This window comes from Rattus norvegicus, chromosome 1, assembly GCF_036323735.1.
Source record: "Rattus norvegicus strain BN/NHsdMcwi chromosome 1, GRCr8, whole genome shotgun sequence".
In the NCBI taxonomy this organism is placed as follows: domain Eukaryota; kingdom Metazoa; phylum Chordata; class Mammalia; order Rodentia; family Muridae; genus Rattus; species Rattus norvegicus.
The window spans coordinates 147,689,956-147,717,001 of NC_086019.1; the positions used below are offsets into that span (position 1 = coordinate 147,689,956).

Sequence of the window (27,046 nt, forward strand, 5' to 3'; positions counted from 1 at the left end):
GGCAAACAAGGGTAATAGCCTATACTGTTTTTCTAGTCTCTTGGATTCCCTTGAGCAAGTACTCAAGGAGTTTCCATGCTTGGCACTGTTTTGTTTGTTTGGTTTCTTTTGTTGCTTGGTGTGTGTGTGTGTGTGTGTGTGTGTGTGTGTGTGTGTGTGTGTGTGTGAGTGTGTGTTTGTGTGTGTGTGTGTGTGTGTGTGAGAGAGAGAGAGAGAGAGAGAGAGAGAGAGAGAGAGAGAGAGAGAGTCTATGTCTCTTGGAGGAAGCATTATTATTCCAAGCTCCCATCATATTCTCAGCTCTGTGTTGATGGTGTGTGTGCTAATAATACAGTCAAACCCCTTTGGAGAACCCAAAGACAGACAAATAGATGTAAAAACTGTATAATGCTAAGTGCAAAGTGACCACCAGGTCCAGGCAAACGCAGTGGCTGGGAAAAGGTAGTTGCTGACAGAATAGGGCAGGGCTTCTTGGGTTCATTAGTATCAGGATGTATACATGGTAAACTCAGCGGGTTCTTGTGACTGCAGGTGGCACAGATCCAGGGGGATGGAGGGATAATATAACACGGGGTCTGGTGAAGATTCACTTCATCTTCTAAGCCAGCAATTGAAGACTTCGTGCACCCCTGTAGATGGAAGGCCTCTTCTGTAAGAATAAGCCTATATCCACCGGGAATGGCAGCCCAGTAGTTTCAGCTAAGAACACATCTCTTTATTGGCCCAGCAGGCATGTGATGGGCCTTCACTGGAGCCAGGCCTTTTAGTCTTAAGGCAACTGACACTGCTTTTCTTTTCTTTTTACATAATGTACTGGTTTACCTTTATAGACCATACAAGATAAAATGATAGTTTGTGATTGGATTAAGTCAGCAGAAAAGTGATACATGCAAAGAGAAATGAAGGATCAGCACTAGATAATTCTTATAGAGCAAAAACAAAACAAAACAAAACAGCTGAAAAAGAAAGAAAGAAACAAATCAACAGAACAGCATCCCCTCCACTAGGCCATTAACACTCCTTATACTTGGAGAAGCCAGAGGACATCTAAGTGTCAAGCTCCACATGCCTCAAAGAGGAGAGGCATAGGTGCAGTCTTGCACTTAAGTAGACCAGACAATCTGTGGGCTGGAAAACCAGCATAAAGGAGAGTCAAAGGTAAATTCGGGTTAGAAGGCAATGTTAGCAACACACACAGTGATCTGGACACAGTTGTAGCAAGATCTCCTAGAAGTAAATAGGAAAGGCGCAAATTAAATTATCCTGGAGAAAATGAGTCCAAGCCATGAATATGTAATTCAGAGGGAAATACTCAAAATGCCATGTGCCCAGAAAGGACATAGAAGTTTACTACTAAGAAACATTTGATTGAAAATGTCACAGTTCTTCTGAGTTCACACCAAATAAAGACTGATACAGCTTAAAGGATGACAGAAACTTCTAGAGATGTTAGGAAGTGGGGAAAGGACACTATTATCCTCTTCTGGAAGATACTTTGGTGATAGCTCTGTGCATCTGTCACCTTTGTACTACTTCTAGAGCTAACCTTCAGAAAAACCACGATCACCTGCGGTGTGTAGACGTCACAAGCCCCATTAGACTCCCAATAGAGATGGTCATCATGCTCCTAGCTGGAGAATGAACGACTAGTGAAACATCATGTAAAAGAATGGAGCCGTATGAACTACATTTTTAAAAGAAGAGATCTAGCTTTCAGAAAAAGGAGCAGGGCAAAAAGGAGCATTGTTGGCCCAGTCACGCTCTCTTCCTGCTGCCTGAAGATCCAGATGTGGATCTTAAGCCACCTTTCCGGCACCATGTCTGCTTGCACTCAGGATGGACCTGAGGCCATGAACCCTTCAGGATGGGAGGCGCTGGCTTGTGCTACCCCAAGCTCTCTGGATGTGACAGGCTGTAGGTGCTGCACCAAGCAGGGGGCCCAACACTCTGCCGCAGAGAAGGGAGAACCTATTCTTATTCTGCAGAGTTCACCACCGTGATGGGGCAAACAGACCCAGCTCATTCCAATGCCACGTGCTTAACAGTGTCACAGGGAGCAGAACAGCGCCTGGAGATGGGCCACAGGGCCACGGTTGGGTGCCAGGGTAGGAGGAGAGAAGTCAGGAGGGAGTGCTTCCTGGCAGGAATGGCAAAGTGCTTTTTAATGTGAACAGGATAACTGCAGCTATTCTAACAGATTTCAGTGGTTCCCTAATCAGCTTCACAAACTCATTTCACTTCATATTAATCTACATCACCCTCCTCGAATCGCCTCTTCCCTCCCGCCAGCGAGAAATAAATCTGGAGCGTATAAACAATGCAAACGAGCTGGACCTGGAAACTGCTACAGGGAGGGGAAGTCAGTACTGGCGAGGGAGGCTTCTTCATTCCTCACTAAGGGTTCCAGGAACCCAGTGCAGACAAAGTGGAAAGTGGGCTTGTTTTTCAGTCTCTCTGCAAAGAGGCTGTCCTTGGCCTTCACCTCCTCATGCGAATTAAGACATATTTTTGTATTTCACAAAACAAAAGGCAGAAGGGGAACAACTGTCTTCTGGCTGCAAGCAATCTGGGGCACTTGCTCACCGCATACTGCCAAAGCTTTCCCCGAGGAACATTTGTAAACTTTAGGGAAAAATCTACTTTTGCAAAAACACATTTGGGAAAGTCTCAATAAAGATACAGCGGTTTCATCACCGTAGGCTTCTCAGAGATTGCACTATGCTCTGTCAATGAGCACCGTTTGCCAAAAGACAAAAGCAGATCGTGAAGTTTCCCAGTGGATTGAACGGAATCCCTTTGTTGCAGTCTAGTGACTTTCATCTTGGCAGATAATTTTGAAGAAAATAAAAAGGTTGACCTGTGGATATCTTGAATTTCAGGGATCTTGCCTGAAAACCTTAAAAGTGGATTAGCCTAAAAGGCTTATGGGTGTAGCTGATGCTTTTGTACCCACTTGTCCCTTCCAAATTACAATGAAAGGCTCCAGGGCCTGACACAGAAAGAAATATATGCCAGTGCTGGAAACTGGGGAAGGTGAGCAAGGGTGAGGTGGTTTTAGGATGCATGGATCAGGCCAGATCGAATTGAGGAGGAATACAATGGGGAAACCTAGCCCCTGTAACTGCCTGTGGAGGAGTGGAAGGTTTGTACCAGAACAGTGAAAGGAGTAGAGTAAGCTTGACTTGAGATGAGTCCAGAAAAAGGGCAAGTCTCAGGGACTCCTAGGAAACTGCATGGCTAAAGATTTCTAAGACTCTCACTGAGGCTATGTGTGGCTTGTAACCTGCCACTCTGTCCATAGCCCTGGGAACACACAGGTGAAACTTTGTTCTGGCATTCCCAAGACTGCAGGGAAGCCAAATATTCCTTTTCTGTCCTGGTCAAGGCTACTCAGGTCTTTCTAGAGCCTCTGTAATGGATGGTGGCACAATTGTCAGCTCTCAGAATAGACCGTGACACAGTGACATGTCTAAGGTAAGTCACATGGAAATGGGAAGCATGTGACAAAGGGAACACCAAGGTAAGGAACCAGAGCAACTGTTTCCGCTTGCTTTATAAGAGAGAGAAATCTAAAGTCGATCCTCTGGGAGTGTAGAGGATGTAATATTTGCAGAAAGACAGCAACGTCATCAGTGAGGACTGAGTGCAGATGAAAAAACGCACTTGTCACGTTAAAAACAGAAAAGGGAGTGGTGACCATAAATAGAAGATCAGGTCAAGAAGTCCAAGAACTTCATATGAAGAACAAAAATATAATGGGGGCCAAAGAATTATCAGGAAATAGCTGTGGAACTCGAGACACAGAGGTGACTCTGGTGCATGAGGGGCACCTCTTTACAGGGAAAGCTCAAGCCTCCCATACAGGCTGAATCAGCCTAGTCATTAAAATGAGTGAAAACAACCCCACTAGCGTACCTGAACAAACATTTGAGCTCTAGGTGCTCAGGAAACAATCTACATGTGTTACAACAGGAAGAGGTTCTGAAAGGAAAGACACGGCAGGCTCAGCCATCTGTACTTCAGAAGTTAGAAACTAACCGCTAAAGATGCTGGAGAAGTGTCTTCCTGGAAACCCCGTGACCTCAAGAATTCTCCTTGCAACTGTACAGGGCAGTGAGAAAATCTTCAAACTGGAGGGATCAGGAGTTTGGGGCCTGCCAACCCTTTTAGATGTTAATTATTGGGAGACTCATTGTGGCATGGTGAAATGGACCAAATAGTCAGGGTTATGGTGTAGAGAAAGATAGGGATATAGAAACAACATAACCAATGAGGTCTGCTTAGTACCTGACCAATGCAGGTAACACACAAGTGGCAGAAAGAGAGATGACAGAGGATAGACTAGGGTTTGAAAGATGATTGTAGGCTTGAGAGGTAGATGATAGCAGATTTACAGATTGGTGACAGACAAGTGATAGGTGATATCAACAATTTAAAAAGTGTATTTTAATTTGTTCTTTTGAGAATTTCACACACGTATACTACAATGTATTTTGATTATATTCACTCCCAATACCTCTTGGACTCCCCTCCCACATCCCCTTCTCAATCTCACATCTTCTTTTTATATTAAATTAAATGAATTATTTTTCCGAGACAGGACCTCACTGTACAGCTCTGACTGGCCTGGAACTCACAGAGCTCTACCAGCCTCTGCCTCCTTATTACTGGAATTAAAGGCAGGCACTGTCATGCTCTGTCTCTCTCTCTTTTTAAAAATAATCCACCGAGCCTAATAAGTGTTGCCAATGTACACAGTGTGTGGAACTACATAGATAGCAGTTTTGTTAGACGGTAGAAGATGGATGGTAGATTTGACAGGCAGATGATAGATTTGAGAGATAGACTTGAAACACAACAGATGATAGATTAACAGTATATAAATAGATGGCCTAATATGACAATGACCAAATAGCTGACCTGCAAATTCCAGTCGGAAGCCCAAAGTGATCTGTCCACTATTTGCGGAGTAAGAGAAGCCAGTCAAGCTTAATAATGGTGTGTAAGCATATAGACTGTGCAATCAGACTTCCTGGATGTGAGCTGCAGCACTCCTACCTGCCTCATGTAGACTTGCCCACCGCCACATCTGCCATCTTGGAACAGGCTTTATCCTGGCTACCTCACATCAGCATAGCTACTGCCCTCCTTCAGCCTTATTTTCTCCCAAGGTGAGACAGAGTACCACTCTTCACTGGTCCCTCAGCCTTGAAACAAGTTCCATCTAGTTAGCGGACTACTGTCCAAAACCCTTTAGATACAGTGCAGAGACGGATCCAAGCTCTCGGGATAAGTATTCCAGTCCTAAGGTGGTTTGAATAAAAATGTCCCCCACAGGTCCATAGACATTGTCACTATTAGGATCTATGGCCTTCTTGGAGTGGGTATGTCACTGGCGGTGGGCATCAGATGCTCAAGCCATGCCTAGTGTGACTGTCTCTTCCTGCTTCCTGCAGTTCAAGATGTAGAAGTCTCAGCTTCTCCTTCAGCACGGTCTGTCTGCACACCGCCATTCTTCCTGCTATTGAACTCTCAGTTTCTCCTTCAGCACAGTCTGCCCTCACACCACCATGCTTCCTGCCCTAACAACAATGGACTAAACCTCTGAATAAGCCTGATTAAATGCTTCCTTAATATGAGTGTCAGTGGCCATGGTACTCTTTCATTGCAATAGAAACCCTAAGATAACCCAAGATCTGATGTGCTTCACCTGCACCCCAACCACAGCTAGTAACTCCTTCCTCCGTGGAGATGGCTGAGTATAACGCGAATGTACCAAGATGTCAGAGTGTACAGCCCAAACTTAAACCTTTGCTAGCCACATGTGCTGGGCCAACAGCTCCACAATGCTATCCTTAGGTGTCTAGAAACTAGGAAATGACTGTGTCTGCACTTCAACAGGGTTTTTGTGAAGACTAACTAAATAAATCATGTGAAGGGCTTTTCACTGAGTGTAGCCCTCGAAGTCTTCCCAATGAAAGGTACTACTGTTTAGACCTCCGCTGTCTATGTGTTTTTCCTTTGCTTGCAATGTGTTTGTTGTCTTTCCCTCTACCCCATGTTTCTTCTCAGTGCTTCTTTCTCTGCTCGTCAGGCTGCCACGCAGGCTAGACAAGCTTGCCTTGACACATCCCAGCGGTTGAATTTGTGCCTTGGTTATGACTTGAGGCTTTGCAGCTGACTTGGAAGTTTGTCCCCTCCACAGCACTGTGAGCAGGCACCATGTCAACCTCACCTCAGGATCCCCAGGACCTCACAAAGAAATGTCTGTAGTGGATCTCAGAAACTATCTACAAAAATGAACAAGGGGTGGCATTTCACCCTGCCCGAGAATGAAAAACCAGAGGAGAGTGACAGTTATTCTCCATCTCAGAAGCTAATGCGGTGGGTGGCTTTGATTCAGGAGAGATTCTGAGCATGCCACATATGGGCAGGGTAGGGTGGCTAGGAAGCACAGGGGTGAAGCCATGGTTTGTGACTTAGTGGCCTCAATACCAGCAAGTGGTTTTGGAGACTTTCGCACGGTAGAAAAACAAACGGCATTTAAGAAGCAAGCTGCCAGAAACCCAGAGCTGTTGGAGATGAGCTCATGTCAGAGCCGAGCTGTCGGGTGAAGTATGAGCACTGGACTGGCCCCAGAGGCTTATGGCCAGAACTGCAAAATAACCTCAAGCCTGTGGCATGCTGTGGCCATGGCTTACTGAAAGTCAGCAAGAAAGTGAGAAAAAAAGACTCCACCTCACCAGTGAAGAAAGTGCCAAATGCTTTCAAGATCTAGATTGTCCCAGGGGTAAGCCACAAGCCCTGAGGTCAAACTCCATACCCTGGGTCAGGCCTCGGCTCTCTTAGGTGGTAAGCTCCACATACCTCCTTTAGAAATGACATCTGCTCAGAGATGGCTCTATGAAAGGCAAGGCAGCTGGGTGTATGGAAATAAGTCACACTTGTGGAAATATAGCGTTTGTTCTTCAGCCTGTGAATACATCCCCAATGTATAAAATGCACCCTGTCAGGAGTAGTTACTGACTAACTAAATAACTAACTTAATGCATGTTAGTCCCACTCCAAATAACAAACCTGTATCGTGTAAAATGTTGCCAGACTAATTAGGAAGGTTACTATGTTACAGAAAGGGCTTCTAGAATACATCAGAATCTACTTTGAGATTTGTATACCATAGACAGGCAGGAAGAAAAAGATGCAGCCTAAGTGCCCATTTTATAAGTTGCTGTCAAGAAATCCATCCATAAAGCTCTGGTTTGGATTGCAAAGTCTACTTGGCTACTAAATTTTTGGTTTTTGAGGTTGGCTTTTCATATTTATAGTGACTTTAGTTAGCTGCCATAAATCTTCATTTCTGTAACTTAGTCATTGTTTACAATTGCAGAACATGTGAGCAAGCACGGCCAGCATTGTAACTTTATAAGGCATCTGATAGTCCTTACAGTAAGCTCTTTGCTACCCCAGTACCCCAACTCTATGACCTTAGGAAGGGGTAAGAGAGTCATGACTTCAGTTTAGCCACTCATCCAACCCACACAACTGTCTCTGTCACTAACCATCTCAAAAAAGTTCCACGAAACTGACTTTTCTAAACTTAGAAAGTCTAGCAAGAACTGGCTTCACACAGGCACCCCTCTAGATCCCCCATTTTTTGTTTCAAGAGCTTTTCTTCTTCCACCACCCTCCAATTACCCATCCCATCCATCCATGCACCTACTCATCCAGCCTTCATAAACACAATGCTTGCTAAGTCTGAATGACAGATGGGTGTGAGAAGACGAGCACAGCATCTGCCCTGGGGCCTTCCAGGATGTGAGCAGTGAGCCAGAATTATATGTGCTAAGTTATATGTGCTAAGAATGCAGCTATTAATAAAGAAACAGTCCCAGCAGCCACAAAGTAAGACAGCAAGGACAACTAAGTCCCTTGCATGCATGCATGAGTCACGATACTGGAAGACAGCCTTCTTCTCTAGAACCTCCTCTGTCTTCACAGAAACTTCCAGAACAAGAGCAGACTCAACAGGCAGACAACGATGTGCTTTCAAGTTCTCCGTGAACCATATAATCCGATCATTTAGAACACCACCTTTGAAAGTTCAGACTGATGTCTCAAAACATCATTTTCTCTTATTATTAAAATCAGGTAAAACATGGGGAAAATGTGGACATGAACAGAAAGTAAAATGTTCCAATAATCCATAGACAGAAATAAATGGTTGATATTCATTTTAATATATATGTATGATTTATTCATTTATAATTTAAAAATTATCTATCTATCTATCTATCTATCTATCTATCTATCTATCTATCTATCTATCCATCCATCCATCCATCCATCCATCCATCCATCCATCCATCCATCCATCCATCCATCTATCTATCTATCTATCTATCTATCTATCTATCTATCTATCTATCTATCTTGTGGCCATTTAAAAACAATTGTTTACACTTTACTTTGTTCTCAAACATCCTTGAATAGCACATACACTCATTAATGTCTATGAAATGTGCTGGCGTATAGTTTCCACATTTATTTTAGCCAGTTCTCTCTCAGTGGCATTTGGATTCATTGGCTCTTTCACAGTTGTTAAAGGTGATTAAGAACACAATACACAGATATCTCTAGTCAATTTGTTAGAATAAATTTCCACCTATCTGAGTGCTGTATCATAAGTCACACACATTGTCAAATGTTTGATACAAACTGCTCAGTATACTCAATCTTTGGACTAGTTTACAGTCCTAACAGCAGTGTAAAAACTACATTTTCTTTACTTTTCATTTCCCCTTTTGCTCTTTGGTCTATTAGAATGTAAGAAGAATGGTATCAATAGTTGTAATGTATAGTTCTGGTTAACCATGAAAACTCTTCCTTTTCCATAGCTTAATGTTCATGTAGTGCCCTTTCATGCCCCTGACCTCACTTCATTCTTTTGTAACTTTCCTCTTTTGCTCCAAGCTGTGCCTTGTGGAACTATCCCGAGACTAATTCCTCCTTCATATGACACCCCCTCAAATACTTGCAGACAGAAATCATGTCTCATTTTCTCTAAGTGAAATACCCTGGCTCCTTCAACCATTCCTTAAGTGGCAGTTTCAAAGACCAGTAATTAAGGTGAAGAATAAGTCCTACTGCCTGAAATAAGCTAACACCAACAGTCTTGAGTCACATGCAGCTCCGGGGGAACTCATCCTCTGGGTGCAGCCACTGCCTGCCTCTTGGGCCACAGTCTCTTTTCTCCCTGTCCTCAGGGGTCTGGTGAGTTTTACCATACTTCTGGCATTCCTCATGTGAGATCTGGAGCCCCAATAAAGGGTCAGAAAATCATAATACCGAATCTGGAAGCAGAAGAGGAATTACCCAGTATAGTAAGAATGTACTTCTCTTAAGTAACTTAAGAGAAGAAAGATTTAGTAGGAATCAAGGTATCCTCTTGGCATGGATCTCAAGAAGCTGGCTTTGGAGTACCAATGCAGTCTGGGTATGACCTTTCTTAAGGCAACTTCCCTAACCTCAACTGGCATAGGGGCTCTTCTGTCTCCAAAGAGAAAATTCCTATGATCACCTCTACATATGAGGTATTTATCTGAGCACTTCTAGAAAGATGGGCCTGGGGCTTGTTGCTCAGCAATGGCCATACCATTATACACACCGGATAACAGAGACACTGCTGCCGGCCCTCCTCCAGATCTTTTGTTCTTATTTTCATCTCATGAAAAAATCTCTTACTACAAACCTACTTTCTCGAGTACTGTCTGATGTTCCCATGAAGTGCAGAAAGGAACAGCTTTGCCATTACAAAAAGCCCCATACTATCACCAAACTGCGTCTGACTGGTTCTGTAGCACTATTAGAACTATGTGTGGATCTCCTAAGTTGAGGGCTGGATGCCTTCTGAATATCTGTCCTTGAGTTTGGCTCGGGCCATTGATAAACAACATCCTGGAAGTCTGTAAATTATACTTCCTATGCTTTGAAGATGTCTCTTAGTGGGGTGGGGAGATGGTTCAGTAATTAAGAGCACTGGATGAACAATCAGAGGACCTGAGCTAGATTCCCAACATGGTGGTTCATACCATCTGTAACTCTATTCTCAGGGGGTCTGACCTATATAGGCACAACATATACACTATGTACACATATTCATGTAGGTAAAAGAGCCATACATATTAACACACAAAAAAAAAGAAAGGAAAGAAAAACAAAAAAATGTTGCCAAAAGTTCAGGTATTAGAAACTTGAAACCCCAAATTCATATGTTGATGGTATTTGTAGACGGAACTTTTTGAAAGGAATGAGGGTTAAATCAGATCCTATGGGAATGATCCTATCCTAATGATGATGTAAGTGGCTTCCTAAGAGAGACAAGCTATGTGTGATGGCACATTCCTTTAATCCAGGCACGTGGGAGGTAAAAGCAAGTGGATCTCTATGATTTTAAGATCAGCTTGGTCTGCATTTTGAGTTCCAGGCCAATGGGAATGTATAGTGAGATCCTGTCTCAAAAAATAAGTAAATGAGAGACATCTAAACTCATAGGTGCCAGGTGTCAGTTCTCTCCCCAGATGACACCCTCTGCCACAATATGATACACACCAAGAAGACCCTTGTCAAATGCAGCCCCTAGCCCTGAAGTCACCATCCCTATAACTGGAAGAAAAACATTTATTTTCATTGTAAATTACCTAGACAGTACTATTTTGTGATAGTAACCCAAGAAAGACCAAGGCAATGTTTTAAATAGGAAAAAAAAACTCTTTAAGAGCATTTGTATACATTGTACTAAATAGGCTGTGTCCATGCATATCTATCTGTCTGTCTGTGGTGTGTGTGTGTGTGTGTGTGTGTGTGTGCGCGCACGCGTGTGCATCCACTAAAAGTCAGTGTGGGGTGTTTGATTGCTGGGTTTTGAATCCCAAGTGTTCAGCCTCTGGATATTTCACATTCCGTTAGGGTGTCGGACATGGTAAGCACTCAACAAACAGCCATTGTTGTTAGGATTATGCAAAGCATTTCAGTAAGGTGCTAATGGTATTTGTGGACCTAAAGACTCCATTTTTTGAAAACCTTAAACAGTATTAAGAAGTTAGTTTACTTCCAGTCCTCAGAGGTCAGACTGTTTTACTTCCAGGTCAGAGGTGGGCAATGAACATCGCTCTAGCTATGATGCAGGTAGTGTCCGTCAGTGAAGGAAGGATCACTGTAGATTCCCTAATCAGGGCGGAGTCTTGTACATCCCCCTCCAAAACAAAAATGCAATTTATACTGAGCCTAATCCACAGCTCATTGCCCGGCAGATGCAAAGCCACAATATGAAACCTGAGCCACTTTATCTTACGGCTCCTTATTTTCATTCACCCGTCAATGGCCAGCACACTGTAAACTCTTTCTATTTCTTCCACGCAAGAGTCTGGCTACTGTGATAGATTCTTTAACTGTATTGTGTCCGTAGGCTTTGTGCTCAGTTTTGTGGGATTTCTATGCCACATAGCTATACTCTGGTGCTTTACTATTCCCTGTATGGATACATGACACTTTATTCATCTATCCATCACTTAACTATATATTAGGGTTGCTTTAAGTTTTCATCCATTATGTATAAACATTTATATTCAATTTTCTCTGGAGATCTAGGTCTTCAATTCTTTTGGATTTATACCCAGGAGTCAAACTGTGAAGTCACACAGTAACTGCATACTTAACATTTTGAGAGTGTTTTTCCAAGTGGCTACGATATTCATGCCCCCAGCAAGATAAGATAGTTTCAATTTTCTTTTTCCTGCAATTCTTGGTATCTGTAATTTCAACGTGATTTTGATGTGCTTATCTATGGTGACACGGCTGCAACTATCGTTTCAAATCTCCACATTATCATTTCTGAGGTTGATGAAGCAAAGGCTGCACTCACCCTTGAGGAATCAAGGTTTTTGGAAACTTATTTCAGATAGTGGGGCTTTCTGTGGTATCAAAAATGACATTCTAGCCACAAAGAAAAACGACAATACTTTCCCGAGTTTTCACCATCAGGGCTGAAGGCGTGTGCCTTCTTGGAAATGCATCAGCAGCTCTGCTCTGCTTACCTGCTGGTGGCCAAGCCTTGATGTAACCTGTGCAGTGGACCACGGCATATTGGGCTTCTCCTTCTTTCACAGGGCCAAGGCCATTCCTGAAAAAGGACTTACATAAGCTGTCTTCACTACACGGAAGCGAGGCAGGATGCTAATGACCCCTTTGGTATCTAAGCTGCCTGTTCCCTTGTTTCTGTAGTGGTTTTAAATCTTGATTTCCCATCATCTTGCCTGACTCCTATCCCTCAATAGGCTCTGAAAGTCACACATAAATTTCACCCAACTCCCAGCTCTCCCCTGGGTACTGCCACCCTGACATGCCCTTTCCTGGTCCTCCACTCTTAGGCCCTCTTCAAGCTGAACTTTTCCCCAGTGTGGATGCAACAAGTCGTCTACTAGCATAGTCCCCAAGTACATCATAGAGAGGAATGCCCACCTGAACCTTTTCCTCATGGTGGTTATTCTGTTCAAAGGCAGGTGGTCCAAGGGAGCATTTCCACACCTAAGAGTCAACACAGGTATTAGAACCAGCAAATGCAGTAAATATATGAAATATAAGGCGCTGCTGAGACAGACAAGGGGAACACACTCTCCCCAAAGCAAAGGTTCAAACCACTATTAGTGTACATTCTTTGTGTGTGCGTTAAAGTGTGTGAACATGATATAAATGTGTGTGGGAGTGCAGGTGCATGTGTATACTTGTGTGTGTGGAGTCCAGAGGATGACCTCAGGTGCCAGTCCATCTTTTCTTTTGGGATAATGTCTCTCACTGGCCTGAAGCTTACCAAGTGAGGCTGGCTGGTGGCTGAGCCCCAAGGACCCTCCTGGTTTTGCATCTCTGATGCTAGGATTACTAAAGTGTGCTACCACACCCAGTTTTTTCACATGGATTCTGGGGATCAAATTCAGGTCTTGGCTTATAAGGCAAGCATTTGACTGACTGAGCCATATCCTCAACAGAGAGGAGGAGTTCTTCAATTGGCAAACATTCTTTCTGGTGTCCGCTTTCTTATAAATAGAGATGTTGAGGAATGGAAGGGGTGCGATTAAACCTTTTCATCCACCATCATTAGACTTCTTGCATCTTGGACTACCTTGAGCAAAATGAGTATTAGTCAAACAGCCGGTCGGACTACCCTTAATGTGAGCACTGGCTGCTCTGAACACTTTATAGACACCTTGTAAAAACTACCCTTGATGGTGTTCTCCTACTCAGTTATTTGAATAGTCCTTACAGTAATTTTTAACTGTTTAAAGCTTTGGTGAACTCTAGATGACCCTACTACAATTTCTATCTAAGCCAGGAGGGGAACACTTCTGGTTGCCTAGCAGAGGAATAAGCTTGTAACAGGGGCAAACACTAGCCTGTAATTGATACAAATACACATTTTGGCTACATAAGACTCTTCGGCTCACTTTGTGAGCTGGTTGTGAGACAGTCTCCTGTGCTGCCTCTCTCACTATCAGGGTAAGCCCAGTTAAAGGCTTTTCTGGAGTAGTATTTTCTTCATTACTTGTTCATTATTATAGCCCGAGCCAGTAACACACAGAAAAGTAGCAGAGATAGGAGAGCCTCGGTGAAGGCGGAGGCAGTGGAGTAGCAGTGTCAGCAACAACTAAGCCGCCAGCAGGCTGAGCTGCAGGGTGGCAGGGTGGCTCGCTGCTTGACAGCAGCAGGCTAGGGGCCTGCAGAGTCCGAGAAGAGAAACTGTAGCCTTGGTTGTTTGAAGAATTATATACTTGTCAGACCTTTAGGGCCAAGCATCTTAGCACCTCAGGCCTGGGGGCTGTTATCAAAGGGTGAAGAATGTGATACCTAGATCGCCTGGAAACTGTAATGCCAGCTGTAGTCAAGAGCTGAGGAATCTCAGTCTCCTACATCAGTGCCGCACACAAGCTTTACACTTGCAGGGCTAAGGATCCTTTTACCCAAGGTCTACACAAGAGCCCTAATACTAAAGGATGCCTCCCGCTGCTGCTCCTGCCTGCCACCACACGGTGCTGGCTAACGCAAAGTGCTGCAAAAACTACCTAGGACCGGCACTTGTAGAATTCTTGCCTACCTCACTTTCTGTTCACCCACGTAACCTTGCTATCAAGTAGATAGTTCTCAATTGTCCTAGGTTTACTCAGGGAAGTCCCACGGCTTTTATCCTTCCAAAGGGCAGAAGTGGGCTTGTCTGTTCTTGACTTGTAGTTGCCATTAGGAGAGTTTAGCCAGTTTTTTCCGCATGCAGAAGAAGCATTTCACAGCCTACCTTAGTCCTGGAGACTTACAGAAAGACCAAAGAAGAAGCCCAGCCACCCTCGGTCCCACAGATCCTTTCAGTGGAACTTTGGGGAGAGGAGGGGGTGATGACAGCCGAGTGTCTCTTCGGGCCTGAGCAGAGACACTAACTCAAAGCAGATGCTGCTGCCGAACAGTAGCATCTACCCAGGCCTGAGCATCACGCTGTGGGTACCCCTCCCCCATCCTGCTAGCGCTAGGAACAACTACACAGCTGGAAGCCTGCTGATGGCAAAAGAGAGAGTGGAGCAAAGGGACCATAGAACTGTCTACCTGGGGGCCACTCTCTGGGGCCTAGGGATGGAGCACTCTCCACAGTTGTAAGGCCCTCTGATTGCTTCTCACTGACTCTCTCAGAATCCCAGGAACCAAGCATCCAGGCTCTGGACACCACTTGGCATGCCCATTTGCTAAGTGCATTTCCATTTCCCAACTACGCGACTAGTGCCAGCCTGGATGTCTTCATTTGCAACACGCCAAAAAAAAAAAAAAAAGCCAATTATGCTTTGAGACCTTGGACAGCTGCCAACATTGGAGTGGTTTTCACAGCAGGATCAATCTGTGACATTGCCACTCAGGGATGCCAACAGGGCCCTATGCCCCTTTCTGGCAGACCGTGCCCAGCGTCTTGAGGAAAGTGTTGTTTTGTGTTGATGATGTCATGGTCTAAGCAGAACAAAGTGCTGTACACCTCTCAAGCCAGCCATGGTAGCATGGGGCTCATATGCCAATGAGTAACTGAGTACATTCTCTGGAGGTGCCTGGGCTTGGAGAGATGAAGTGATCTTGGTGGTGACAGTGGCACTATAAGATGCTAATTGAAATAGTGTGCTATGTTTGATTGTCTCCAAGCAATTAACTCATGGGATTGGCTGGGAGCGGGAGGGGACAATTAAGAATTTATATCACTTGGGCTTATATCACTAATTTCCCCCAAGCTAGGATGGGAGGACCCTTCTGTGACTGACTAGCCGATAATGTGCTGCTTCTGGCTGGATGCTGTGCCCATGGGTCCTACATCTCTCCAGCTCAGCCCAATAAAACAGGCAGCCAGTGAGACTTCATCCTAAGTCAGAGACCACTTATACATTATCATTCCAGGATCATCTTGTCACCAGAGGCGGGTGAAGAAGTTTCATCATGGCTTCCTGGCAGAGCTCCAGCAGTCAGCCTGGAGAGGAGCAGAAGCAGGGGGAACTAACAGCTCTCTCACCTGACGGCTAAAGTGATGGTTGTAAAGGAGGGTTGTGCAGACCCACCTAGGGTGAGGAATTTAGGTCACTCCTCATTACATATCATTGGAGATATGACTCATAGGGTTCTCTCTCTCTCTCTCTCTCTCTCTCTCTCTCTCTGTGAGTGTGTGTGTGTGTGTGTGTGTGTGTGTGTGTGTGTGTGTGTGTAGATATACACACATGTCTGTGTGAAAGCCAGTGGACAATCTTAGCTATTTTTCCTCAAGTACCATTCACTTATTTTTAGAGACACGCTCTCATCTAGGATTTGCCCAATAGACAGCCAGCCTCAGAAACCTGCCTGTTTCCATCTCCCTGTCACAGGAATTACATGTGAACAACCACCTTGCTAGGCTTTTATTTTTTGGGGTGACACAGCTATCTCTCCAGCCATGATGAATATTGATTTTGTTAAAACACATACTACCCTCAAAGATAATTTTGAATCAGTTTTAAAGCATTTTCTCTTTAGAACTTCATAGTATCCATAAGACGTGCAATGCTAAGTCACTTCAGGCAGCAGACAACTAAGTAGGGACAGTACCAGTGGCTCTGCTGTGCCTGTCTGAGACGGGCAGCTCAGTGGAACAGCTTGAAGGCGAGGAGGGAAGGCTGACGGTGCAGGCAACACTGCTGAACTAAGATGGACGCAGGAATCCACACTGGATAGGAGAGCTGTTTGAAGACAGCCCAGGGGAGCGCAGTGCCAGGGCAGGCTGTGCAGAGGAGACTGAGTCTGCCTTGCTCACCCACCTGCAGCTCCAGCTTCTCCTGCTTCTCCTTTGAGGAGCATCCTTGAAGCCTCAGCAGTGACATTTCAAATTCTTCCTTAGCCCTCTCTGGTTCTCTCCCATCTGCCTGGATGCTCACCTCAGCTCTCTGCCATTGGTGGAGCAGGGTCCCATGTGCTGCACTCTGATGTTCATTTCCACTTACAGTAGTTGTCCTGTTAGCTCAGCTGCCACCACAATATCCATCTGAATCCAACTTCATCCCTAGCCTCTCCTCTGGGTTTCAGAGTTACACAGCTAACTGGCTTCTTATCTTTTCCATTTAGTTATCAGGTTGGTGCCTTAGTCTAGAAAGAAGGATTATTCCCCTTCACTCTAAAGAAGCTCCCAGTTACCTTTCCCATCTTAGCAATGAGACCCACTTCTCCCAGGGACAGACATAGTACAGTCCCATATGTAACCTCTTCCATTATTTAGTACATGAGACAGGCTGCATGCCATAATAAACCTGCAAGTAGATTATATATCTCAATTCCTACTGTCACCTCAATGGTACAAAAAGCTGCAATGACCTTTGTTTTGCTTCACAAAGAACCAGAACAATCTCTTTCCCTCCCTCCTTTCTCTGCCCCTTTCCTGGACCCAAACTTCCATGAATTCAAATAATAACTTTAGGTAAAACATTCTATTGGAAGTTAGGGTGAGAAACGAAGAGCCATAAATCATCGGGCAAGGTGACCCAAGCTTGTAATCCCAGCTCTCGGGAGGCTGAAACAAGAGGATCAAGGGTTGGAGGCTGGACTGGGTTATGTATAAAAAAAGCCAAGCCATTGACATTTTAAATACAAAGCAACAGGGCGCAGCATGTGGCTCAGTTAGTCAGTAGTGCGCTTGCCTAGCATAAAGGAAGTTCTAGATTTGAACTCCTATAAATCAGGTATGGCAGCCCACACCTGCCATCTCAGCACTTAGGAAGTGGATGCGGGAAGCCCGTAACTTCAAAGTTATCTGCAGCTACACAAGTTTGATGCCAGCCTGGGATACATGAGACCCTGCCTCAAAAACACAAAACAAAATACTAACAATAATAAAAAATCCAATCAACTATGTTGAGGGCCAGTTAAAAAGGTGTGAGTTGTTACAGGAAACACAAGATTAAGCATGGGATTGGTGGTTTCAATACAAACCGTGTTGAGCAGTACAGACTCTGGAAAGGCAAGGCATGTGAGAGGCCTTGAAGGACAGTCAGAACCCCGAGGGGGTGCAGAGGGGAGGGCTACTGCAATGCACAGCACCAAGGAGGTGGAACAATCCCCAGCACAACCCGCCACAGCCCCGAAAAGGACCAAAAGGTGTTGGTGTGGCAGTGCACACACAATCTCAGCACCCAAGAGACAGAGGCAAGAGCATCTTGGTGAGTTCAAGGCCAGCCTCAAGTGCATAGCAAGTTCCAGGACAGTTGGGGCTACATTAAAAGAATAAAACCAAAAATCTAAAGAACAAGAAAGAGAGAAAAGGATAATATGCCATACATAGGTGTGAAATGAAACGGGTGGGAAATGGTGAATCACTAAAAAGTGTAGGAGGCAGATGAGGCGCAGTCTCATGCTGGATCAAGAACTGGGGTATATTTCTTGTCTGAAGTTGAGAGCACAAGGTCAAGTGAAACCCCTGGCCTTGGCCTCTGCTACCCTACAAACCTCATTCTACAGATGAAGGAGCGCCGGGAGCCCATACACATGCGCATGGACGACTGCTGTCCCTCCTTCTTCACTGTCCCAGTCTTCAGGTCTAGGATGCGGCCTGAAGGAGAGAGAGAAGCACAGCAGTGTGAGCCTCTGCTGAGATTAGGGCTGGGGAGGAAGGGGCAGAGTGCTCCAAATCTTGGCCACGCCAGGACAAGCCAGGCTAATTTCTTGGCATCCCCAGTGTTCTTTGGCAGAAACTCACAGAGAAATGGAATCCATGTGGTTCACAGGACCTTGTTTTCCTCAGTGCAATCTCTACTTGTCAGCTCTATTATTGGATGCCTGTGCCTCAAGTCACTCTAGTTTGTCCTCCTCCTCCCCCAGCCCATGAGAACAGCCTCTGCCAAGATCACCGACATCTTCCCCACTGCTGAATCTAAAAATATATCTTTCCTTTATTTGATCTGGTTGCTTTGCTGAAACTTGCAAATTATACATGGATCTCCCCCAAAACAAAACAAAATAAAACACCCTGCCAAGTCAGGCATGGTAGCACTCACCTTTAATACTAACTCAGAAGGCAGAGGCAGATGGGTCTTGGAGTGTTAAGGCCAGCCTGGTCTATATAGTGAGTTCCAGGCAAGTTAGTACTACATAGGGAAATTCTGTCTTAAAAAACCAAACAGCACCACTCCCCCAAAACCTGGGCCCTTTCCCACTCCAGGGGCTCCATCTCTTCTATCTTTTCTTATCATCCTCCATATAAATCTCTTGTGCAGTTTTATTCATGCAGAAGTCTTAGAACTCTGGATGCCAGCGACCTAAAGTCTCCTCCTTTGAGCAGCCATTCCAAGTCCTCTGCCTGGTAGAGCTCCATCTCTGGCGGTTAACTGTGCAGCTACAAGGCAGCTTCACTAGCTCCTTTCAAGACAGGCTCTCCACACCAGCATAAGTGTCATCAGAAAATTAATCTGAGCCAGGAAGCTAGACATTGTCTATGTTCTTCTCCCTCTCTACCATGTGCTTAGCCTATCTTCTACCTCCCAGGCTTCATTCAGCCATTTTACTCTTATTTTAGAGGAAGAAGTAGTTTAGAATCTCTGTGCCTGTCTCTGAGACCATTGAGATTTTGTCCTCTTTATTGATCCCTTCCCACTCAGCCATTCCCAATGTCTCCAATCCCTGCTATCTATAGCCTCCAGGAGATAAACCATATCATGGCTCTTTCGTTATAGGGAAGAGAGCAAATGGAAACTTTCAGTGACTCAGAGGCCCTATCCTCTCTTCATCTGCGGTAAGGTTGTTCTAGCTAACCTAATGGTCCATTACTTGGCCTCCTCCCCATGGTGGACCCCTGCAATCTGCCATTACCTACCACAGCTCCATGGGTATCATCTAGCCCAGGCCACAGGGAAATCTCTGTGCCAATTGCAAAAACATGCTTTGGCCCCTTTCTTCTTTGTCCCACTCTTCAATATGACCCTGATAATATTTTGCTCTGGGACAGTGAGACGTCCAGCTAGCTCCTCATTTGTGGGAGTGGCTCCTCCTCCTCAGCTCTTACCCTCTCCTGGTGCTGGGCCTTGGAGTTTCTCTTTCCCACTTCTTTTGAGAAGTCTTTGGTGACACCCTCCCTCCCCCATTAGCTCCAACATACTGATGATATTATAACATCCATTTCTAGAGGCCAAAGCTTTAAACCAAAACTCTGTGGTGGCTCCTCTGAGTCCCCTGTTAAGTTGGGCTCAGCTTTTGGCTTCCTCTTCTGGCCCAAAGGGTACAGTTTTGGAAAGACTCCTTAAGGTAAGTCACTGTTAAAAATTTTCATGAGTCACCCCAAAAGTCCATATCTTAAAGACTTGGTCCCCAGAAGGGCATTACTGAGTATGATGAAAATTTAAGAAGTAGAGCATAGTAGATAGTCCTTACATCACTGGGGATGTGCCTCTGAAGATTATGGGACCAAGAGCTTTTCTTCCTTGTGTGACCTATCTGGTGAGTTAGGCAGGTATACTCTGCACCACACCCTCACCAGTGCCATCAAGCAGCCCATCAGAGGTCCAAAGCATGATTCAGGCCACCATTCTCTAACTGGAACCTCCAAAGCCATGAGCCAAAACCAACATCTTATTTTTAATAATGATGCCAGGTATTTTATCATAGTAGTGGGAAACTGAGTAACATTATTGGGCAAAATGTTTACCCTCCCCTGTATCTGACCTCCCCTGATATCTTATCACTGTGGCCTGTATTCAGTAAGAGCTTTGGTGAGTGGGTCTAGCAAGAATTCTCTTTAATGTTAATTTGTAGTAATTCCCCACCCTATTAGTCCTCATCCTCTCTTTGGTTCTACGTTTCTGGTTTTCTTTGTTGGAGTCAGAGTTCAGTCCTGTCTCTTCCCTCAGTGCAGAACTCCACTGCTGTGGTTCTTATAGCTTTTACCTTGAACATATTTGACAAGCACCATGTAGCCAGACCCTTCTTGGGAGGTTAATGTGTCCAGTTTTTTTCTAGGCATCATAGACATTATTATTCACTGCTGTAAACAAATGTGTCTTTCTGCCCTTTCTCCATGGTCCCCTACCAGTTAATTGCTCAAATCCTCCAGTGAAGAGCATGAGGGACTGGAGAGATGGAAGTGGAAACAAGTACTTATTGTGTAAACATGAGAACCCAAGTTCAGGCCTCAGAACCCACGTGATATAGCTAGACTTGGGTACATATGTTTGGAACCCCAGGGGTGTTGGGGAACGGAGGCAGGAGGGTTTCTGGGACTTGATAGCTGCCAGCCTAGATCAAGATTCAGTGAGAGAGAAGTACGGTGGAGTGATATATAGCCAGGAAGACTTAAACAGTCATCAGGTTCCTTGAAAATCTCTCATGCTACCATACACCAGTGGTCTCCAACAATCCACATCCGAGACCCTAGTATGAAAGTATGCAGCCTGGCCTCTGCTCACCTCATGACCCTCTTCGGCTCTGCCTGGCTACTCAGTGCAATTCATGGCTCCCAGTGTGCTCCTGGCTGCTCCCTTGGCCCCGAGCAGTCCCTTTCCATGACTGACTCCTTGACTTCCATCATGACACCCACTTGTAACCTCAGTGACCACAAACTGTCATTCAGCACCAACAATGCTCTAACCTCCTTAGGTGTGTGGGGCAAATGGAACCAAGTAGGAATGGAACAGGATAAGACAGAACAGACTTACAAAAAGAGACACATGCTAAGAGAGACACAGGGCATAAGAACATGGCCAGAGAGCCCCCTCCTTTGAATCAGTTAAGTGAGACCCTCTTACTAGAAAGAGAAGAACATTGAGATAGCTTCCCCCCATTTGGCCTTGCTGGGCTAAAGAAGGAAGAAGAGAAAGAAGAACAAATACTTGTAGCACAGGCAGCCACCTCCCTGGGCCACATTCCTGAGACATGCTGTCCTTTCTGGGCTGGCTCTCTGGCATCGTTTTAGGATAGTTTGGCAAGTATGACTCTGGAGTAGGCCTATCAGCTTGCTCTCCTCACCCCTGTCATACTCTTGGACATGGCAGCCTTCTCTGCAGACGTGGAGCACAGCTCTGTAAGGTGCATGCTTTATAACAGACACCAGGCACTGCTGAGGGGCACCTCTAAGCAAGGTGTGTGCACACAGACCTCAACGCCCCCTGGAGGCGACACTGAACTTGAGAGTTGCCAGGGACCTTGCAGAGCAGATGTGCCGACTGTGCTGTCTGCTACCCTGGTTTTGACACCTGTCTGTCTCATTCACAGACAGCATCTTTTACAGCCCTTTTAGTGTAAACCATCACTTGCTTTATCATCAACCAAATGGCAAAAGGTTTCAGCTGTGAAGCAGGAGGCAGGAGGGTATGTCAAATTCCAAAGTGCTCTGAAAATAAATCCCAGCTGCGAAGTCAGCTCGTGGCGCAACATGAGGAAATGAACAAACACATCTATGATCTGCTGTGGGGACCCTCAGAGACAACTGCCCCAGTGTTTGTTTCTCCACATGCTTCTCGGGTTTCCTTGAGCCCAGTGAGCCCCCTCTCTAGGCTCCTCAGGAATGCGAGCATGCTTGACTGTCTTGTAGGTGTGTTTCTGAGGAGTGTATGGACTGGATCTGGCTACCATATCAGAGATGTGTGAAGGCAGGTGGCCATTCTGGCCCTGGGCCCTGAATCCCAGTGTGAGCTGATGGGCAGGATTGCAATGAGATCCCAGAATGAATGGCTGTGGAGACCATGCTGATGTTTAACTTTGACCCATGACGCCTTAGATCTGATGGTCTGGATGTCCCAGACTAGTCCCAGTAGACACCTGGCAGCAGTAAGTCCAGGCCAGTGCTAAGTTCCTCCAGCTTCCCTTCTCTACCCACATCCTCCTCTTTGTGAAGAGGATGACTTGTTTTCTTGAGTTCGCAGTGTTCCCGACGCCAGGCATGACAGGCAGCCACTGCCTGAACGACACCCCTAGCCCAGGACTTGTTCTCTTATACTTGTGTCTCTGGTCAGTCCACCCTTCACCTTCCATCATAGTTTGCTTGGCTGGATTCCTAAGCTGTCTATTTTCTCATGCTTTTTTCATGCCCCTTTCTCTCCTTCCCATAAGATCTTCCCAGTGCCCTCTAAATGCACCCGTCGGAAATGAGCTGACCTGTGAACACTCAGTTCTTCACAGAGATTCCCTCAGCCAATGCCTCAGGAAGGACCAAGCGGACATCTTGCCTTCCAAGCAGTAGTGCCCCGGGACAGGAAGCTCTTGCTTCCACACACAGACTAGCTCTCTCCCCCTCTCTCTGCCTATTCTGCCCTTGCATCTGCTATGCCTACCTGTCATCGCTCTGTTACTGCAGTTTTCCAGTAAACCATCCTTTTCCCTTCAGTGTTTTCTTTGCTTGAGAGATGCTGGGGACAGAGTCCAGGATTTTGCACATGCTTAGCAAGCACTCTACTACTGAGCCATATCCCAAACCATTCCTCTTTTACTCTGGAATCTGGCAGACCACTGCCTTTCTTCCTCCTCACTTCAAGATCTGCCAGAATGCCCTGGAATCTCAGAGTCCACTTCCTAACATCCCCCACTCGGTTCTCATTCTCCTCCATCCCAAGCCTGTTGGTTCTGCATGTGAAACACCTCAGTATCATCACTGGGCCACAGCTTTCTGACCTGCTACCTACCACTGTCAGTGGCCCTCCTGTGTCACAATTTAATGTGACATGCCCTCCACAGGCTTTTGTGTCGGAACACATGCTGCCCAGCTGGCAGTGCTGCCTGGGAATGTTATGAAATCTTTGGGACATGGAGCCTAGGCCACTGGAGACCAATCTTAAGGGTTACAGCCAAGCCTTGCTTCAGGTCTGATTCTCTTCATACTGGTCTGGGCACTCTGTAGGAAGCCTGGCCATATGTTTATGTGACCATGATTTTCCCTCTGAGATAGGCTCAAAGTGTGAAATAACATAAGCCCTTCCTCCATGAAGCTGCTTCTGTTAGACACGCTTGTCACAGAGCTGCCACCCCCTGCCCTTGGCTTCTCTGAGAGACAGGACATCAAGTCAGCCTCAGAATATGAAAAGCTTGGTCTCAGGCTAACAGCGATATAAACTTAGACTGGTATTTTCCCCCTGAGATGATTTTCTGTTCTATAAGTAACACGATCACTATAGAGATACATGTCATTTCCCTGTTCTTTGAATTCTGTGAGAATCTAGTAAAAAAAAAAAAATCCATTTCCTAGTACAGACAGAAGGAGCCTCTCTGTGACCCTTGGTACCCTGTCACCTAAGCCAGGAGTGCACAAGTCACTCAACAGCTGCCTTTACCATAGGAGCCCTAAGCATTTCCCAATACATCCAGAAACAAATATCTGGCCGGATCTGTTACACAAAGGAGAGCTAGGGTGAGTGAGAACAGTGAGGCATGCTATTTCCAAAGGAGCAGGCAGATGGATCTAAGACATAGCTCCTCCACAAGGCAGGTACGGGAGTCTGAGCACGGTACTTTGTGTCTCAGGTTTTTTGACTGGAAAATAGGATCACATATCCTTACTTTACAGGGTTATGAGAAGATCTTTCACAAGGGGTCCACTAGGGGGCTAGAGTTAAAAGTGCTGCAAAGTTCTAGGTAGTACTTTTGTGAGCCCCTAGAAGACAGCCAAATGGGCCAGAAAGCCAAAGCAGGGTCCATCGCCAAAGGCCTCTGATCTGGTGCTAGACCAAAGCCCCACCCCTGGCTTCTCTGGGAGACAGGACATGAAGCCAGCCTCAGAATATGAAGATCTCTGTCTCAGGTTGAAAGCTATATGAACTTAGACTGGTATTTTTCTCCTGAGGTGCCTTTCTGTTCTTAAGTAATATGATGACTTGTAGAACACTGTTCCATACCACCTACACCCATACCCATATACATATGCCCATCAAGTAAAATCCCAGACAATGTACAGAGAAAAACACCCCTGCAACGCTCTCTCCATGCAGGAGTGTATTTGCTGTCAATCCTTTTCTCTACACACTTGCTCTTTATTTTAATTAGCTGAGGGTTCATAGGTGTACTTTCCCACTTCTTGTCACTTAGCATAAACTAATAATGAATTTTATAACAAATCTCATTTTCATGGCTTAATAATAATATTTTGCATGGAGGATTGATTCTTGAACATTTATGTTAGTCAAAAATTGTCCATATGGTGTAAGGTTGTTGTGGTATACATACATATTTACATGTTGGTACATATTCATGTATATATATATATATGTGCATGTTTGTGCATATGTATATGTGTGAATGCATTTGCATGTGTGTACATGTGTGCATGTGCAAATGTTTGTATATTTGTATATATATGTACATGTTCATGTGTATATACCCATCTGTGTTTGATCTATGTTTGTATATGCCTATGTGTACATATGTATATATGCATATATACGTATCTGTGTGTATGTATGTACCTATAGACATATATGTATATTTGTATGTATGCACACATGTGTGTACACATTTGTGTTTGCATATGTGTATTTGTGTCTATGCATGTGTGTACGTGTTTGCATATGTATAATATATGCATATGCAAATCTAAGTATCATATGTCTATGTCTGTGCTTAGAATGAGTGCTATGTTACACAATCACTGAATCATTAGACTATCCCTACCACTCCTCATCTTAAACCCCAAAGATCATGGCGAGTCTCATTCCCAACTCTTTCCTGTTCCGTTTCTCTGCCCTACTGTCTTAGTTAGGCTTCATGACCACGATGGGAAGCATGGCAGCACAAAGGCAGACGTGGTGCTAGAGAGGTAGCTTAGAGCTCTGTATCTGCATTCTCAAGCATCACGGAGAGAAACACTAGGCCTGGCTTGAGTATTTGAAATCTCCACCAGTAGCACACTTCCTTTATCAAGGCCACACCTACTCCAACAAGGCTATACTTCTTAATAGTGCCACTTCCTATGAGCCCATGGTAGCCATTTTCATTCAAACAATTGTACCCATAAAATGGGGATAAAAATGTCACCATTTTTGAACTGTAATTTTCCCCAAACAGTTAAAAAGCAGGAAATACTTGAGAACTGGGGTCAGATGAAATTTGGCCCACCATCTGCTTTTGTAAATAAAGTTTTAATGAAAACCAGTCCTGCCTACTCATTTGTTTCTGATCCATGGCTACATTCAAACTAGAGCGATCAAGTTGAGTGATCATAGCAGAGACTACACAGTCCACAAAGATATCCATCACTGACCCTTTACTAAGAGACATTTTAAAGATTCTAGAGCAGTGTTCCTTTTCTTGAGACCATATATCTCTTCCATAACATTTTGGTAAGCTCGCTTTTAAGTTTTATTTTTCTTAGTAGTGACTTTTTGAAAAAGAAGAATCAGAAGTTTGTCTTGGATAAGATTACAAAAGAAGACTCTGTGCACATAAAAATGCTCCCCAGGCTACAAGAGAAATACAAATATAAATTAGAAATATTTCATCAAAAGAACCTTGAGAAAACCAGAAACATCTTATCTTGGCTTTTAAAAGAAACCAAGGGATAAAAACAAAAAAAAGGTATTTAGTGACAAAACGAATAATGGTCCCACAACATGGCAATATCTGATGTGGTTCCAAAAATGTGTGGCCCCCTGAAATGGGCACTCAGGGGCTGAAGATACTTTCATTGGCGTTCCAACGACAATGTGTTCCCTTTCTCAAAAGGATGACCCCCACCATCCTAGCAGCTGTGCACACAGGAAAAAAACACCCTGCCCCGGTACAAGAACCCAACCAGTGTGCAATAAGACCAGAAAAGCCTAAGAAAACAGGCTCTCTGGGCTGTGCACCAAATGCCTGCCTTAGACAGGGTAATTTGTAAACAGTCAATTTTATTGTGCACAACTCTGGAGGTTGAGAAAAGATCAACAACAAGGCAGTGGCAGATCTGATGTCTGATGGAGAACGGATTTTCATAGATACCAACTAACTCTGCCTGTTTGTGAGGAGAATGAGGAAAGCAGGATCCCATGAATTTCCCTCACCAAAGCATTGAGGTCTGAACCCGAAATGTCCACCACAGGCTTGTTTTAAGTGCTCGCTCTGAAACTGACACTGTTGGGAAGGATATGGAACCTCTAGGACATGGGGTCTCACTGGAGGAAGTGGGCCACTAGAGGTGGGTGTTGAAAGTGGTACCCAGTTCCTGGTCCTACTTTGCTCTGTTGTCTGTGTACTGTGAGATTGAAAGCTGCCTCTGGCACACAGACCTGGTGCCACTGATGTCCTGAGGATGGACCTGACCATTATGGACTGAAGTTTCTGAAATTCTAAGACAAAATAAACATTTCCTTCCTGAAGTTGTTTCTGTTGGGTGTTTTGATCCCAGTGACACAAAAAATAGCTGACACAGCACCAACCCCATCAGGCTGTCGTGGGATAATCAACACCCACCCTCCTCGATGCTCACAAGGAGGATAGCTTTCAATTTGGGAACTAGGGAGGCAACAACATTAAGATCATGGGAAGTGGGTACAATTTCCTCATGGTT

At 44.9% G+C, this 27,046-nt stretch overlaps 1 protein-coding gene across 11 annotated transcripts in view; it reads right to left on the bottom strand.

The window, feature by feature from the left end:
* Positions 1–27,046, bottom strand: part of Arnt2 (aryl hydrocarbon receptor nuclear translocator 2) — a 156,633-nt gene that overhangs the window by 44,602 nt on the left and 84,985 nt on the right. For all 11 annotated transcript variants that reach the window (NM_012781.4, XM_017588812.3, XM_063281500.1 and 8 more), the window contains 3 exons: positions 18,034–18,136; positions 12,517–12,582; positions 12,093–12,178 (listed from right to left, as the gene is read on the bottom strand). In NM_012781.4, coding sequence (NP_036913.3) covers positions 12,093–12,178; positions 12,517–12,582; positions 18,034–18,136 — 255 coding nt within the window. The remainder of the gene's footprint in view (positions 1–12,092; positions 12,179–12,516; positions 12,583–18,033; positions 18,137–27,046) is intronic.